The sequence below is a fragment of the Rousettus aegyptiacus genome, unplaced genomic scaffold (assembly GCF_014176215.1).
Source record: "Rousettus aegyptiacus isolate mRouAeg1 unplaced genomic scaffold, mRouAeg1.p scaffold_m13_p_3, whole genome shotgun sequence".
NCBI classification, from domain to species: Eukaryota; Metazoa; Chordata; class Mammalia; order Chiroptera; family Pteropodidae; genus Rousettus; species Rousettus aegyptiacus.
This window is the reverse complement of record NW_023416306.1, coordinates 173,139,186-173,157,333: the sequence shown is the minus strand read 5'-3', so window position 1 is coordinate 173,157,333 and position 18,148 is coordinate 173,139,186. Positions and strand designations below refer to the sequence as shown.

Genomic DNA, 18,148 nt, shown 5'->3' with positions numbered 1-18,148 from the left:
AGGGTCTCTGAGCAGTCGAAATGTGTCGAAGCATCTGGCACTGAAGCCAACTTGGAGACCCTCGTTAGCCCTCGCTTAACCTTTATTCTTACATGTCGCACAATTCTAATTTACCTAGGTTCTTTTTTTTTAATTTTTAAATTTTTTTTTATTACTTATTATTATTTATGCCTACAGCACTTGGTCTTCCTAGGTGGTCTCCCATCCAAGTACTAACCAGGCCCGACCCTGCTTAGCTTCCGAGGTCAGATGGGATCGGACTCGTTCAGGGTGGCGTGGCCGTAGACCATGGACCATGGCTCCACTGGGGCGTGAACCCAGGACAATTTAGCTCCTCAATCTCCAGACGCTGAATCCGAGGTTGCTGGGGGTGTAGCTGTGGGCTTCCAGCCCAGCCCGGGGCTGCGGTCTGAGGGCATCTGAGGGCGGGCAGCCAGCCTCACCTCTGCCGGCAGCCAGGTGCCCACGCTGCAGACTGCGCGCAGGGCGGTGCTTAATTCCTCACAGTGACTGAGTCATCAGGGAAGGAGCAGACAGGTGAGGGATGCAGACAGCAGCCGGCACATTTCAGGTGAGCTGTCCAGTAGGAACTCAGTTTGAGCCACACATACGATTTTAAAGTTTCTAGTAGCCACATAATGAAAAGAAACCAGCGCAATTAATTTTAACAATATATTTTATTTAACTCACTTTGTCTTAGGTATTATTTAAGCATATAGATAATATTAAAACATTATTAGCGAGGTATTTTACATTCTTTTTTCATAGTAAGCCTGTCAGATTCCAGAACATATTTCACATTTGTAACCTGTCCTGATTTGGCCTGGCCACGCTTCCAGTTCTCAGTAGCTGTGTGTGGCCAAGGGCCGTGTCACATGCTAAAGAATCCGTGACAGCTCCTGGCACGAAGCAAGCGCTGCCAGTATGTGCCACGGTCCCCAAATAGTTATTGTTCCGAAATGTCGAGTGGTTTGATGCAGTGCTGCATTTTAAAGACATCCCTGCTCTGGAGACTGCATAGTTTCAGATAGGCATTCCACAAGTGTTCACAAAGAAAAAAATGTTAAATTGTCATTTTGTGAGGATACCTTCTAATTGACAACATTGGGTAATTAATTTTCTTGTTTGCTACAACATTGAGGCTGCTTAACCACCACTGAAATAGTATAATTAATAATAAAAGGATTTAGGATTATTATTAAAATTAGGAAAAATTGGAAAGGATCTGCCCGTGCCCCACCCGGCTCGCTCCTCAGTCTCAGCCTACGTGGTGCTTCCTCGAGAAGTCGTTCCTGATGCTGGCCCCTCTTCTGTGGGTCTTGCCCTGTACCTTTCCACTGTAGTTTCTGGGGTCTCTTCTCTGTCTCAGCTCCAAGTGTGGTAAGGGCGGAGACGGGGCCTGTGGTGTTGGCTCTGTGTGGACCCAAGGCCAGCTTGGGCTCTGTAAGTTTCCCTGAATGAATGAATGAGTGATCCTGTAAAGGCATCCAATTTATGTCATGTACAAGGTAGCACTTTGCACTGTGGGTTTTGGCTGCTTGTGCCTGTAATACTGCAGTGACGCCATAAAACGAACCCGAGAACCTGCTTTATCATCTCATGCGGTCATTTGCCTCTAGAATTGAACAAATCCTCAAATATCAACAGAGACTACCGTATGGTCCAGTCGGTTTCTGATAGGAGTCCTTTTCGGAGAGTTGCTGGTAATTAGATACTAAGGCTTATATGGAGTACCTGGGAGGGAAAATGGGCTGTTTTTACAGTTCCATTAGTGGCTGCTCGTGCTTTTGGTAGTAAAGGCCAAGTAGCTAAGTCCCATGACTAAACAATGGAAAAATGAACTTCTTGCGTTTGTTTTGCTGGCTGTTTTTGTTATGTGAAAACTTATTAAAGTCTCTTAATCTGAAGCTTTACATTAATGATACAGTAGAAGAACTCATTTCCAGCAGTTTGAGGTATTGGTATTCAGAGAAGGCTGGTGGAGATTACTGAGGTCAAAATCCCGTACTACCGTGGAGTCAGACGGGACCAGACTGTAGACTCGGGGCCTTCCGTTTTTTTGGAGGTTCAAATAGGCATTTAGATCTTTGTAAAATCTCACTGCCTTCACATGCCGCTCCCCTCCCCAAGAGGTACCTAGCATAATCTACGGTTAAGTGCCTTGTTCTTTTGTTTTGAAATCTTCAGTTTCCTGTGGGCTGAAACCTTATTAGTTTGTCATAAAAGCATGGTTTACGGTCTCTGTACTACAAAGCGAGGAGGGGGCCAGACAAATGACTGCGGAGATCCCTCGTCGTGCCGACTGACTCTGACGCGTCGGGGCTGATTGGAGGGGCCTGCGTGCTGGGGAGGCTCCCGGGGAAGCAGGCGGGCTCTGAGCTCCAGCTGCACAGGCTGAGATGGAGGGCAGCCGAGTGCCCCGGCCGGTCCGCGTGGGCCGCAGGGCGTTGGATCCGTAGCCGCAGCGGATGTGTTCGTGCCCCACGGTGTGCCAGGGCATCATGAAAAATGTGGATGGCCTAGCAGGGAAGGTAAACAGCACAAAGAAAGTCACATTCAGGATTTATTCACAAAACAAATGTTCGTTAACTTTTATGCCACGCCAGCACAGTGCTAGACACTGGAGACTTAAGGACATCAGTGCGGTGTCTTCCCGGGGGTCGTCGTCTAGTTAGTTGATGCAGACATGCAGAACAGGCACACTGCGGGGCAGGCGCGTTTGGAAGCGCACACCTTGGAATCAGGCGGGCCTGCTTCCAGCCCTGTCCCTGCCACTTACTGCCTGGGGGACCTTAGACAAGCTACATAGCCCATTGGCGCTTGTCTCCTTTCTGTAAAGATGAGTGTAACACGGCCTGTCTCTAAATGAACTATGGTGTGGCCACATCAAAAATAATATATAGCCCAAAAAAGAATGAAGTGGAACTGTGTGTTCTTGTGGCAGAATGCCCAAAATACAGCATTGGCTGAGAAAAACATTACACTTAATGTGTCTCACAGCAAAAAGAAGAAAAGAATTTTGTGGTCTATGAAAAGATTTGAAAGGATGTGTACCAGCTGTTTAAAAGCATAGGTCATTAGGGGAACTATTATTTCCTCTGTCATTAGATGGTTAAAAAATTACATCTTAATTTTTCACCTAAAAAAAAAAATAAAGATAATAGTTAAAAAGAAGTCAGAAACCGTCTTCCCAGGGTTAAGCGACCCGTCTGGAGAGTGCCGAGCTTGCGGTGCCACACAGAGTGTCTGAGCGGCCGGCCGCTGAGGAGGAGGGCTGCGGGCTGCGGGGCCCGCGAAGGTCGAAGTCGGCTTCTGAGGCTAGAGTTTCCAAGGCCGTGGCTTCTTCAGGTGCAGGGTCCCGGTTGTCTGGTGGGGCTCAGGTCTGGGGGTGAACTTTCCCACGGTCCAGGAACTTTCACTGGCCTCGGGCGAGAGAAAAGCCACAGCGGGGTCCGGTGTGTCGCGCGCACTCCAGCCCTCCCCTCCCCTCCCCTCGTGCTGTTGGGAATAAAAGCATCGTCCGCCTCCCTCTGCCGGCGGGAGAGGCGGCCTGCCAGCCGGGGACCCCTGGGCCATGCGGCATAGCAGGCTTTTGGAGTCGTCGGTTTAGATTAGGGCCGTGAGCGAGGTGTCACGCCTGTCTTGACCCTGGCGCTTTGACAGCCTGCGACTATAAAACAGGGTTGGTGCTCCTTTCCCGACCGTCATGAAGGGTTCTTTCCTTGTTCCTGTTGGGGGAAGGACTGGGGAAGAAACGTTTTTTGAGGTGGGATCGATGGGTCCTCTTACAAGCTTTACTTTTCATCCACCGGTAAAGCAGGTGGAATGCACCTTGATAAAAAGGAGATCAGTTCGGTGGGGCTTTGTTTTCTCTCTAGACCTGATTTGCGAAACGCTTGCTGCTCCGCGGCTCTCCTTGCGACTGCGCGGTGTCGTGGGCGAAAGCGTGGTTCCCCGGCGGGAATGGCGGTGGGCGCCCACACGTGCGGGTGCGCGAGGGGAGACGTGATTTTTGCCTGTCGGCGTGGCGGTCTCTCCGTCAGCTCCTCTTTCCGCTTAAAGTGGCCACGTTTGTTAATTATATGGCCATCTCAGTTACTGTATCCCAGTTGAATGCCTTGGACTTATCATTAACAAAATTACGTCACTCAGCTTACATTTTCCAGAATCCCATTGATATTTATGGAGCCCTCATAATATTTTCAAAGCATATTATGGGTCTATTTTATGATCAGCTACCGTTTATAATTTATACTTAATGGTGTGTCCCTGTGTAAATTTTATTTTGTGATTCTCTTTTGTGACTTAATTTCAATGAATTTCTATTATTTTGTTTTTTCATTTCCATAATTTTAAAAGTCCTGGGTTTTTTCCCTAACTTTTTCAGTGCCCCAAATTGTTGTCAGTTATTTAAATATGGGAGAAGAAATGAGATTTGAGAGAGCATTGTATGTCAGGCTTCTTGCTAGACATTTTACAGACCTTCTCATTTAATATTAAATAAACAGTGTAACTAGATAAAGCCCTGAGAGGGAGGCGGCCTGCAGGGCTGAGAATCATGAGACCTGATTTCGGTCTTGGTTTTGTTACTAGATTTATTACTAGATTTATGTTAAGATTTATTAGCCTTGACAAATTATTTCCTTCTCTGGGCTTCTGCTTCCTCCTTTATAAAATGGTGAAAGATGGTGGTGAGATTAGGTTCCTTCTGGCTGTAAGATTTGATGACTGATCTTTAAGATAGCCTTAATTCAAAACTCTCTGCGTATCCTTTTTAATTGCGTTGAATACTTACAAAAGGATTAAGAAGCTTAATCTACCCTAAGATTCAAGAAGCTTAAATGTACTCTAAAATAACTCAAAACACCTAAAATATTTTCCTCAAACAACTTTAGTGACTATGGGGGGCGGGGGGCGGGGGTGCCTGTATGCAGTGCTATCAGATTTGCAGCTTAAAATGTATGCTTGTACTAGGACTAGTGGGAATGTTACCTTAGGGAACACAGTGTTTTATTTTTGTATTAAAATATGGATGATTGTGAGAGCATCCCGAGTGCTGAGCCAACGATAATATGTTAAGTATTTTGAGACCAGAGGGGGAAGAGGACATTTTGGCATGGTAGGGAGACAGGAAGACCAAAGGAAAGATGATCTCGCCAACCTGAGCCGCATTTTCTCTCCTCTTCCGAGTGGAAACAGCCAGAGCTTTCAACTTGGTCCAGAGCTGAGGCTCTTGACCCCGTGGGGTGGAGGGAAGGGAGGGGGTTCTCCATTACAGGGCAGTCCCGGCTTCTCCTGCCTCCTCAATCAGTTGCTGGGACCGAAGCCGCCATTCTTGCCGACTGTGTGATTGCCTCGTAGGTGCTGAGAAAGTGTTCATTCTTTTCCCTTTCTGAGGACGTATAGCTTCTTGAAAATATTAACATTCAGAATTTCAGCCATTCTCCCAAATAGAGGTTGTTGTTTGGAAAGGTAAATAATAATAAGTAGCCTAATGTTTTAATAGGTGATAGAATATATAATTCTCTCTTCAGAAGGAATGTTGTTGAAGTTTACCTGTTTGTACACAGACAGGTAAAGTTGTCTGATATCTGAGCAGATGCAAACCTCAGGACTCAGGCCAGGTCAAAAGCAGAGGTGCCTTTGTAAGAGTGGGAAGGCCTCAGTTTTCATTGTGGCCTTTCTTAGCAGGGGTTTTTTGCCCGGAGGCAGTCTAGGCTGTTGAGTGCATTCATCTTTGGATTTTATAATGAATCTACTAATTCATTCTTTTATATCCTTACCTATGTTTACCTTTCAAAGGGACGTGTCTATTATATGTATAAAGCGGGTTCTTCCATTTTAAAGAATAGTTTGATTTTATGTTCCTATTGCATAACTTTTGGGTAGAGATTGTTTCCTATAGTTTCATAAGGATGAGGAACTTGAATAGCTACATTTGTTTTTTAAAGAGATCGTGAATTTAAGCACTGTTTTGTTCCTGAACCACTAGAGTAGAAACTTAAGCTTTGGACTCAGACACTGTGGGTCAGATACTCTGGCACTTCTTAGTCATGTGACCAGACCTTCAGTCTGTTGCAGTGGCAGGGTCATCCTAGCACCTGCTTTATCGGCCTGTCGGGAGAGCCTAGTGACATCATGCGGGCCAGCAAAGGGCGCGTCTGCTGACACAGTAAGACCGGGAACAGTAGCCACTTTTATAATTAATAAATTATGAAACTCCTTTGATGTTTAGTATCTTGTTATGAACTTCATTCTGATTTTAGGCATATAAAATGCCAATACTAGCAGAATTTGAAAAAAAAAAAGAAACAATGGTAGCTCTATACGTACCATTTTCTTAAGCATAAAATATGCTCAAGGCATTTATTATGGAAACTTCTGTAAAAGCGTTCAGGTTTCACTCTTTAAAGTTGATAACATAGCAAGTCTTTTTTTTTTTTTAATAACAGGTCTTATATGGAGATGAGTAAATTAATGTCTAGTTTTCCTTTTCATAGTGATTTTTAGATCCTGGTTAGAGTCATTATGGAACAATGCTAACACTGGGCTTTTTCTTCTTGGGACTCACCTAATTAGGTGAAACTCTATCCACCATATCACTCTGCTGTAACAACAGTGGTCTGTCTTGTTTCATTAGGATGTTTTATCATGGTTCATGTCATTAGTGCCTGAATTTAGATTCCACCAGGCCTAAGAGACATCTGTTTAAGTATTTTTTCTTTGTAAATGGCATAGATAATCTCCAGGCGCTGGGACTTTTGTTTTCTGCACTTCAGTTTTGCTTAGTCTTCTAAAGATGAGAGACATTTCAAGAATGGTAACTTAGAGCATTTTAAACAAATTCAAAGTAGCATCCTGGTTTTTAAGAGCTGGCTCAAATCTGAAAGAGAAAATGGACAGTCATTTTAAAAAGATAGGAGTGCTATTAGGCTTGCTTTTCCTTTGTAAATTATAGTCTCATTTTCTGTCAGACAAGACAAATAGTATTTACTATCATGTCTCAATACTCATGATCATGATTATTTTAAAGCGTTTTTCAGAGACGTAATTTTGCTGATTATCATTGTTGTTTCAAGCTTTGTTTCCTGCTGGCAGAAGGATTAGTACTCAACTTTTGGTATTGACAGATGGGATAAAACAGGATTTGTACAACTATAAATGTTTATTACTTGAAAAAATAAAAATATATACAAGGAAATGATACAATGTTTCTTTAAAGTTGTTTACATTGGGAAAAATATTTTACTGATTGCATAGGTTGAATAATTGGCATAGCTCGAGTTTTTTAAAGAACAGTTTTATTGATATTATAATTCACAGCCTCTGGCAACCACTAATCTTTCAGGCTCTATGGATTTGCCTTTTCTGGGTGTTTCATGTAAATGGACTCAGATAGTGTGTGACCTTTTGTATCTGGCTTCTTGCATTTGGCATGACGTTTCTAGGGTTCATCCATGTAGCATTCACTTCATTCCTTTTTATAGCCAAGGTAGCATTCCATTGTATAGATAGATATACCACATTGTGTTTAGCCATTCATCAGTTTGGGCTGTTTCCACTTGTTGGCTATTATGAATAATGCCACTATAAATATTTGTGTCCAAATGTTTGTGTAGACATGTTCTTCTCTTGGGTATGTACCTAGGAGTAGATAGATATTTTTTATTAATACATATAAGAATATATTTTCTTAAATTTTACAAAGAAATATGTAGGAAGAGGAAGCCTTATTCTGAGAATTGTTGGTACACCTAATTTAAATTTTGAAAGGTCAAGAAAATTTAATTAGAACATCTGTATAGTTTAGCGAGATAATCTTTATAGTTGATCAATTCTTTGTTCTGATTTCCTTGTATAATGAATCACTGCATTTCAAGTAGTTTCAGCTATAAAAACTAGCTAAAACTTGGTTAATTGAGAGGTTATTAAATAATGGGGAGTATATTGTAAGTAGGAAGGTTTTTATGAAAACTTTTGCTGTCTTTTTTAGTTTGAAGTAGTTTAAAGTAGTGGTTCAGCTCATAGCTTTGGAGTCAGAGTCTGACCAGGGTTAAATCTCACTCTGGTATTTATTAGCTCGGTGACTTAGAAGAAGTTATTTAACTTCTCCAAGCCTCCTTTTTCTAATTTGTAAAATTAAGGATGGCATCTGTCTCACAAAGTCGGTGTGAGAATCGCATGCGTGAAGTGCATATCCCAGTACCTGATCAAGCACCGATAAATGGGGATGGGAGTGCTTTTTCCGCCCCGCGGAGTGATTTTCAGTTAGCCGGGGTGGGTTTCCTGAGGCCCCTAGAGCAGTATCTTTCAGACTCCTTGCTTCTTTCACTTGGCATGACCCACACTAAGAAGCACCTTTTTCAAGGTGGCCGAGTCATCTGCACACATCCACACACACGTATCTCTCTGTATGTGGGTATATGTAGCCAGAATGTCAAGAGACAACACTCTCCTTTACCATGTGTGGTGTACTGTTTTTTATTTTAAATTAATAGACTTTGTTTTTTAGAGAAGTTTTAGGTTTACAGAAAAAATGAGCCCCACGAGTTTCCCGTTATTAACATCTTGCGTTAGTGGGGTGCATGTGTTACAACTGATGAGCTCGTGTCGATACCTCATTAATAACTAAAGCCCATAGTTTGCACGGGGTTCACAGTCTGTGCTGTACAGGGTTGTGGGTTTCAACAGATGTGTAATGTCATTTATCCACCACCGTAGTCTCAGACGGTAGTTTCCCTGCCCTAGAAACCTCGTGCGCTTCGCTTACTCACCCCAGCCCCTACAGTTTTTCCTTTTCCAGAATGTCGTGTAGTTGGAATCATATAGTATGTAGCCTTTTCAGACCGGTTTCTTTCACTTAGCAGTATGCGTTCACATTTCCTCTGCGTCTGTGACTGGATAGCTCACTTCTTTTTATCATTGAATAATATGCCGTTGTCTGGATTTACTACCATTTATCCATTCGCCTACTAAAGAATATTTTGGTGGCTTCCAAATTTTAGCAGTTATGAATAAAGCTGCTATAAACGTGTGTAGGTTTTCGCGTGGCCGTGTTCTCAGTTCATTTGGGCAAATACCAAGGGTCTCAGTTACTGGATCCTATGGTAAGATTCTGTTGAGTTTTGTTAGAAACTGCCAGATTATCTTCCAGTGACTGTACCATTTTCTGTTCCCTCCGGCAAGTCCCCATTGCTCCACATCCTCGCCAGCATCTGGCAGCATCAGAGTTCTGGATTTTGGCCGCTCAGATGTGTAGTGGTATCTCTTTGTTTTAAAAATTCAATTCCCCAGTGACTTGTGACCAGGTATCTTTTCCCGTACTGATTTGCCGTCTGTGTATCTTCTTTGATGAGTTGTCCAGATCTTTTGTCCGTTTTTGATTGGGTCTGTTTTCTTATTGTTGAGTTGTATGTACATGACGGATACGAGTCCTTTATCAGATACGTGTTTTATAAATGTTTTCTCCGAGTCTGAGGCTTGCCTTTTCCTTTTCTTAATACTGTTTTGTGTTATTCTGTTCTGTTCCATTAAAAAACAAAACCAGTCCCAAAGCACTGATTGATTTTACAGCCCGCTAGTAGGTCACACCTGTGGTTGGGAAACCAGCGTTTGTTCTGCTTCCGTAATGTTCACCAAGACGACAGCGAAGCAGCCGTCACTGAGAGATGATTCCCATCGCTGGTGAACGGGCCGTCAGAGGCAATACTGCCTTTTTTCTATTCTAGAGGATTCTTTAAATTTTAGTGACAAGATTAAACTTGATAAGCTGCATCACCTCCACACCGGATAGTAATGACACAAATATTTTAGAAAGCTTAATGAATTTTGCATTTCTACAAGGTTTTAGACAGGTTTCCTCAAAAATACATATGCTTTTATTTTTTATTTTTGTTTTTTAAAATTTCTTTTTTTATTATGGTGACATTGGTTAACAAAGTCCAGTAAGTTTCAGGTGTATGATATAGCATTAAGGCATATGCGTACGTGTGTGTGTGTATTTATTTCACTACGTCAAAATGCATATGCTTTTAAATACTGCAGGGATTAAGTAAACAAGGTGAAGGGAAGCCAAGGTGTATATGTGTATTCCTGGGAATAACATATAACCAGATTCTACCAATTTAAGTTGTAAGAGGGAGTTTTTGCATGATGGAATATATTTTTAAATGTTAAATTAGTAAAGCAAATAAAAACAGTGACTTGAACTGAACAGAATTGATATGATTATTGAGAATCTAATTTAATGGACATTTTACCTTGAGTAGGTGCTACTCAAATATTTAAATGTATCTGTCCTCACAAAGATAAGACGTTGTTAAATATATACTCCTGCAGTCTTACACTTCTCATTTATTTAGACTAAAATTTTATTGCTCTCCAAAGACCAATTCTATATCTTTGCCAAAATAATACAAATTCCAATTATGGAAATTGAACTTAACATGATCTTACTAAGCTATTCCTCTGTTTTCTTTAGAGATGATTTTTTTCCCCAAAATTTTCAGGAGTGGGGAAACTCGCCCCAGTCCCCTGCTGTGCCCCCTCCTGGAGAGAAGGCAGCGCTTAGCAAAGCATGTCCCTCCCAGACGGCTGGGTCTGAGTGGCTTCTGCCGAATATCACAGGGGTGTGATGGCCGCCTGACTTTCACACTAACATTTTTTAAAAGATTTTTTTCCTGCTTTCTGATGTGGGTTAACTCAGTGATTTAGAAGGGTAAAATCCTAGCCATCTTTTCCTTCGGAGACCTGGAAGATGCGAAGGCAGGCACCTACCTACCTTCCACGTCTTACCCTGCTGTAAAAAGAAACTGGGTGTCGTTGGAGGTTTCTGAGTGTGCGGTGCTGGGTGCAGCTCCAGGTACTAGCGACACAGCAGCGAACTAAGTGAAATTCCTGCTCTGAAGGCGCGAACGTCCTAGGGGGAGGACACGGGTGCACGGACCACACAGATCGGCGGTGGGCGCGCTGAGCAGGCGAGACGCGGAGGCCGAGCGCGTTAGGTTTCGGGGAGCGCGCCCCGCGAGGCCGCGGCACGAGTCGGGGGGGCGTGAGCGGAGGGGCGGGCGGCGGCCCCAGAGGGGACTCGGCTCACTGTGCTGGGGGGTCGTGGGAATGCCCGCGTGGCCCGAGCAGCGGGCGGAGGGAGGGGCAGTGCGGGGGACCGGAGCGGCGCTTACGTGGGGCGCAGGGCGCGGAGGGCCTTGTGCAGCGGACTGAGGGCTTTGGGGTTCGCCCTGAGAGGCGTCGGGAGCCCCCGGAGGGTTTTCCGAAGGGCGGGAGCGGGAACACTGACAGGGGGCCCCGAGCAGCCGCCCGGGCTGCGACGGGCCAGGGAGGGCGCTGGGCGCGAGCGCTCCGACGTGGGTGACCGCGGAGTCGGCGTCGGTGGTGTGGCCGGCGCGTCGTCTGCGAGCGCGGCAGGGCGGCGAGCCGGGCGCCGCCCGGGTGTCCGTGTGTCCGTCTGCCCGGTGCGTGGGCGCTGCCCGCGGCCTGCGCGTCTCCGTGCGTCCGCGGGGGAGGCGGGCTCGCGGGGGGCGCGGCCCTCGCCGGCCTTACACCTGCCGGGACGCGGCACGCTGGGCGGGAGCGGGGCCGAGAGGTGACCCGCCTGCCCGGGCAGTGGCCGCGGGAGAGCCGTCCCCGCCCCACCGCGCCCGACCCCCCCCCCCCCCCGTGCCTTTCATGTGCTGTTTACTCAGAAGCCCCCGGGTGCGTTTTGCCAGGCACTACACTTTGCTGTCGCTTTGATGATCTCGTTTCTCCTCGGTCATCTTGTTACCCCTGAGTTCCCGGTCCCCTGGACGCTGCAAGTAGGCGGCGTTGGTGAGCACGGGGTCTGGCGCTCCCGCGCGTGGATCGGGGCGCAGGAGCGCGGCACATGCTGTCCTAAAGGGTGTCCCATCCCTATTACCTACCGAGCTGTCGATGAGCCCCCAAGACCAGGGGTGGCGAGGGAGCAGCGTCCCCGGGCCGGGCCGGCGACCAGCGACACCGGCGGCCGAGCTGCGGGCCGAGCCCGAGTCGCGGCCGGGGCTGGTCCTGCCGCAGCCGCGCAGCCCCTTGTTTCCCTCTCTGGACTTCAAAGTTCCTACTTTCTAAAAACAGCTTTACTGAGGTATAAGTCATATGCCATGCAATTCACTCATTTTAAGAGAAGAATTTAATGATCTTAGTCCATTTACAGAGTTGCGTGACCATTACCACTATAATTTTAGAACACTTCTGTCACCCCAAGAAATTTCGTGCTATTTGCAGTCACTCCCCATCTCATCTCACTCCCGTCTCTGTGGATTTGCCCGTCACAGACACGTCGTGCACTCAGCATCATGCGCTGTGTGGCCTTGGCGTCTGGCCCCTTGACCTGTTGGTGTTTTCAGGGCCCATCCTGCTGCAGCCCGTGTTAGTACTTTGCTCCTTTTTATGGCCAGATAATATTCCATTGTACAACACACCACGTTTTATTTACCCGTTCATCAGTTAATGAACATTTGGGTTATTTTCACTTTTTAGCTACTGTGAATAATGGTGCTATGAACATTTGCGTGTGAGACTTTGCGTGGATGTATATTTTTATTCTATTCATTAGGTACCTAGGAGAGGAATTACTGGGTTATATGGGAAATCTGTGTTTAATATTTAAGAAACTGCTGAATGGTTTTTCAGAATGGCTCTAGCATTTGTATTTCTGCCGCCCATGTACAAGAATTTTAGTTCTTCCACATCCTCATCAACAGTTGTTATTGTGTTTTTTTGGTTGTAGGATAATTCCTTTTTTCCTCCTTTCTGGATGGTTCTCTCTCCCCCGCCCTCCTCCACCCGCCCTTTATTGAGATATAATTGACACATAACATTGTGTACAGTGTGATGATTTGATGTATGTATATATCACAGGTAGTTCCTATTTTTTAATGGGTTATACATCCCTAATTTGTGCTTTGCTTTGATTTTCTTAGACCAAGAGCATCTTTTAAATGCCAAGTTCGTAAACATTTGAAAAGCTCTATGTAGATATTTAAATTAGTGATTGATTCCAGTTGATTTTTTTCACAGCTCAGACATTCTTGAAAGTAAGGATGACATGCCTGCCCCCTGGCCCTCCTCCATCCTCTGTCCCCCCGTCCCCTGTCCCCCGTCCCCTATCCCCGAGCACCACTCATGTGTCCACACTCCACTCAGGCGCTTAGTCAGAGAACGCCTCCCTCAGTGGCCTTATGAGCATCCTGGGCTTTTCAGACTTCTTTTTAAATAAAAATATGTGCAATTTGTTGACACACTTAGATGATTTCAGGTAATGGGTCATAAGTGACTCCTCTGAGTCACAAGTACTGTTTCAGTGGGAGATGTAATCACGAAAGCCACTGATAATTTAGTGTAAGAATGTTGTACTAAAAATAGTCACAGTCTGTTGCAGGAAAGCAGAGGAAGCTCTGTCCCAGATTGGGTCAGGATGAGCAGACATTAGGGTCAGGAAATATTTCTGAAAGGCGAACGTTTAGGGGCGATGGGGAAGGGTGAGCAGGGGTGGGACAGACGGACCCGTCTGAGGAAAGCGTAAGTAGGACATCATGCCCTCGCATGCTTGTTACAGCACAAGTGTATACATCTGGGCATGTTTTTCTAACTAGTTAACCAAATCTTTTGTTTTCAACATTAATCTTTTAGGAAGGTTAAACATTAACTTATTTTTACCTTTAGTAGTTTCTTTTGTTCCTTTAATCCTTAACCCTATTGAGTTTCATCTCTATTTTAAACATACTATTAAGAAAGAAAAAATAACACTACTCATTGGGTTGACACACTATCAATTGTAAGATATACTTAGATTTCAGAGATGTTACAATATAAACAAAGTACTTCTAGAATCAATACTATATGATATCTGTAGATATCATATAAAGCTAGAGAAATCTTGCTAGAATAGCAGTCACATGTCTTTTCAGCTTTAATTTCAGTGATGCTTTGGGAGAGGGGGGGTTTGGTATGTACCAGCCAGGCCAATGTCAGCTTAATTTATCTTGAAAGTTTTTAAATCTGTCATGATTATAATGAAATTAACTTTGAATAATAGAGGGGGAAAAATGAATTTTGCTCAGATTGGGAAAGATAGGATTTACTAAAGATAGGAATTAAAAAGACGTAATGTTTAATGACTTTTGCCTAAGTTTTCTGGGAGTTCTCAGCCTTTAAAACTTAATGTTCAGACTCACAGCTCTGCCAGTCGGTCTCTCCTCCCCCTCCCCCATCGCGCTGAACTTGTTCGCGAGTTGGGAAGTCTTGGTAATTCAGAGTGCCCCAAAACAGTGTTGTGCGATTGATTGTTCATTCCAACAGCATGTCCCTAAAGGACTCTGCTTTTCAGAGCAAGTAAGCACAAGTCATGCTGCCCGAGAGCCACAGGGCTGCTCGGTGCCCGTGGGTGGGGAGGGAGAGCATGCAAGACACTGGCTCTGGCCAGAGCCCCGTCTTCCAGAAGCAAACGATTATGCAAGCGCCCGCTGGCTTACAGTGCTGAGAACAAACCGTGGCCTACTGTGGTAGGCACGGGCAGGGGGCGAGGGTGACAGAGGAGCTGAGGGGACCGGGCGCTCGACCCGTTACAGGTGAGCTGTCGTAATAGCACTTGACAAGGCATTAACATAGTTTTACTAATTTGAAATTTTGCTCTAAAAAGCATGGCTTGGGAAAATATATTATTAGATCTTGAAAAGCTAGGCTTTGAGATAACATGGGAAAATATTTACCATTAGAAGTGTGAAATAAGTGCATGTAAACAAGAATAAAAATGTATTTCCTTTGTTCAGGCCCTTTCGGTCCTGGACTTGTCTGCACTGGAGCTAGGAATTACCTATTTTATTCCAAATTCTGTAGATTCCAGACCATTTATTTCAGTATTCGAAAGCCCCCAGTTTTTAAAATAAGTTCCTCTTATGGGTTAATGAGCAGAAATAACTTTAATTTCTTATAAAATAGAAATGTGTTTATAACATCCGAGAGGAACTGAAGGAAAAATGCATGCTCAGCGAACAGACTGGATGTAGCTCAGATTCGTGCAGTATTTTCTCAGTGGTATGGTGCGGTTTTACATTTGTGTGTCATTCGTGGAGACAACCAGATTGCAGTGTGCCTGCCTTGGGCCAGACCTTGGCGAGGTCATGGGGAATGGAGGTTGGAAGACAATCAGCTGGAGGAGCTAGAGCCAGGGGAGGGGCGGGAGACCGGGTCATGCCGTGAGGTAACAAAGGTCCCTGTGAGCAGTTCCCCGATCACAAAGGAGGGGCTGTGTATCCTCCCTGGTGAGGTGGTGGAGAAGGGAGGTTTGGCAAAGGTAGCAAATGAGCTGAGTTTTGAAGGGTGAATAGGAGTTTACCGGCAAAGAGGAAGGACGCTTGGGCAGGCGGGCAGCAGCCTGAGAGATCTTGATTGGAGTTCAGGGAACAAGGTCACGGTTCTGTGCAGGCAGCCACGGGACTGGACGGCTGATGTTGCTGGATTTCACGATACATCCCATCGATCTATGTGCTAGGAGGGTTGTGAGCAATCGAATTTGCATTTTATCCTGTAGCGTGGCTTTCTCAGAAGGTATTCTGTGGAAATCCAAGCCCTACGAGTCTCTGGGGAACAAAAGTGGAAAGAAGTTAGAGATTCACTTCAGCACTACAGCATTAGACTCTACGTGCTAGGTAAAGACACCTGTTTCATGTTTATAGTCCAGAAAAAAAAATGTTTTGGGAAAGGGCTGCTGTTGAGCCTTGCAGAGCTCCTGAGTGTGTGAACCTGGAGAGTGACTTCACTTGATTGACATTTAGAAAACAAACTGGCGGAAGGGTAGGTAGGCGAGGGGAGGTTTGTGGCAAGGAGACCAGTTTGTAGCTTATCAATGTCGGTTCTGTGAGATTGACCATCGATATAAAGATGTTTAATCTTAGGGATTTAGAGTACTTCTAAGAAAAAATATTTTAACAAACTCAAAGACTTAGTTGACAGACGAGATTTTTAAGAGGAGAATTTGGGGCAAATGCAGATTTTGTTACTGATTTTGATCAAAGATTAAACAGAAATACTTTAAAATAATGCTGTCTGATGAAAGAAAATCTTTGGTTTAAGTTGTACTTTAGGAGTAATTTAAAAAAAAAAAATTTCCTTCCATTATGATCTCTCCAGATCTTAGATCAAAGTGGGGTAGGCTTTTTTAAAGACAAAATATGCTAGGCATTTTTTATTTTTTCAAGTACATCGTAATGGATTTTTATATTTAAGGGCCATTTGCATTTTGTTTACTGTGATATTTTCTCAGCTAGTTTTTAAAAATAAATTGGAATTTTGATCTTTTTGTTACACTTTTAGGAGCCCTTTATGTATTGAGGAGATTAGCCTTTTATTTGTAATATGAGTTGCAAATAGTTTTCTCTAGTTTGTCTTTTTTGCTTTGTAAAATATTATGTTCAATTACTTGAATATATAAAATTTTTAATGGTGTCTGGGTTTTGAGTCATAGAAAGGGCTACTGTGCTCCAAGGTTAAAAAAGAAACTTACACAGTTTTATACTGGAACTGTTATAATTTTACGATTTATATTTGAATATTTGATCTTTTAGGGATCTGTGCTAGTGTATGACGTGCAGTACGAGTCTGCTGCTGTTCCACATGGGCATTTTAATTGCTCAAACATCGCTTGGTGCACAGTCTCTTCCCGCCTCGATTTTGAGATAGCGCCTTCGTCGTTCACCGTTCTCTGTTTCCGGGTTTCGTGTGTCCCGCTGATGTATTTATGTGCTCCTGCTGTAGTATTTTGAGGCTTTATGGTATCTGGGCATGCTAATCTTCTAATACTCTTTTGGAATTTTCCTTTTTTTACAGGTTATTTTTTCTACATGAACCTTAAAATCAGCTTATATATTCCCAAAAACTAATCCTGCAGGCATTTTGGGCAGAGCAGGGGCCGGGGGTGGTGGTGGGGAGGAGGGGGGGATCACTTTCGGTTTATAGATTAATCTCCTTATGATAATGCCTCTAGTCAAAACTTTAATTTTTTCTCTTACAGATGATATTAACCGTCTTCTTGAGCAACAACGAACAGATTTTGACAGAAGTTCCTATAACACCAGAAACAACATGTCGAGATGTCGTGGAATTTTGCAAGGAACCTGGAGAAGGCAGTTGCCATTTGGCTGAAGTGTGGCGGGGGAATGGTACGTGTTAGGCTCTGCGACGGCTACTGGCACATGACATTTAATGTGTATCAAACGCCCAGTGTTGTTTCTGGTTCTTAGCTATCTGCGGTTAGAAGGAATTGAGTGATGAAAATATAAACTAGCATTATATTACATGGGGACAGAATTTTCAGCTGCTTTTGTGAAAAAGCAAAGAGGTGTGATTTGAGGCTGACTGCAGCCGTCTGTGGTAGGCAGGAAGGCCGATCCACGCTGGGGGGTGCCGATCTGCGCCGGGGGGGCCCGTCCTTGATGGCACGCGCCCGGACGACAGTGCCCTGTCCGCTGAGGCCGGGCAACGCCTGGCTTCCCACACATCTAGTGGCTCATCTGTCTGTCTTTTCCCCGTGATGACTTTGTGAAGGCAGAAACATTATTGTTTCCCGTGTACAAAACCCTTTAACTAGTAGGCCCTCCATAAATATTTGTGTATTAAAGTGAAAAGAGTAAATACTGGCGCTTGCATTTAAGGACTTTGTCAGCCAGCTGGTCAGTGTAATATGATTCCTCAATACAGCAAACTATGAAGTCCTTTGGACGTGAAAGTGGGGTTGAATGTAGGTAGGATGGGGCACACTAAGCCAGGGGAACGTTGTGAAGGACGGACAGGAGAATCCGAGCGTGGCGTGCTCCGGAGGCGCTCCTGGGGGCCGCTCCTGGGGAAGGCAGGCGTCAGGGCGAAGACTAGACTGGCTGGCGGAGTCTGCCGCACGCGGCGGGACGGGGCAATTGGCCTGGAGGGGTCTGTACTGGAAAGTAAGAGGACGCTCAGTTGGAACATTTGGAGTCCAAGGTGATAGTGAGATAAGCATCAAATGGAATTATTTAGAGGGCCCTTAGGGGTAATCAGTGATTCTGACATTTTTTAATTGAGATGTAATTGACAGCATCATGTTAGTTTCAGGTGTACAGCATAACGATTCGCTATCTGTGTG

The 18,148-nt window shown here is 44.6% G+C and overlaps 1 protein-coding gene and 1 non-coding gene across 5 annotated transcripts in view; one reads left to right on the top strand and one right to left on the bottom strand.

Moving 5' to 3' along the window:
- The window catches only part of PPP1R13B (protein phosphatase 1 regulatory subunit 13B), a 70,169-nt gene that overhangs the window by 8,579 nt on the left and 43,442 nt on the right, over positions 1 to 18,148 (top strand). For all 4 annotated transcript variants that reach the window (XM_016121403.2, XM_036239186.1, XM_016121402.2 and 1 more), the window contains exon 2: positions 17,045 to 17,192. In XM_016121403.2, the coding sequence (XP_015976889.1) occupies positions 17,045 to 17,192 (148 nt within the window). The remainder of the gene's footprint in view (positions 1 to 17,044; positions 17,193 to 18,148) is intronic.
- On the bottom strand, positions 169 to 287 carry LOC118601273. Its single transcript, XR_004950278.1, has one exon. It is a non-coding gene; the product is annotated as a 5S ribosomal RNA (ribosomal RNA).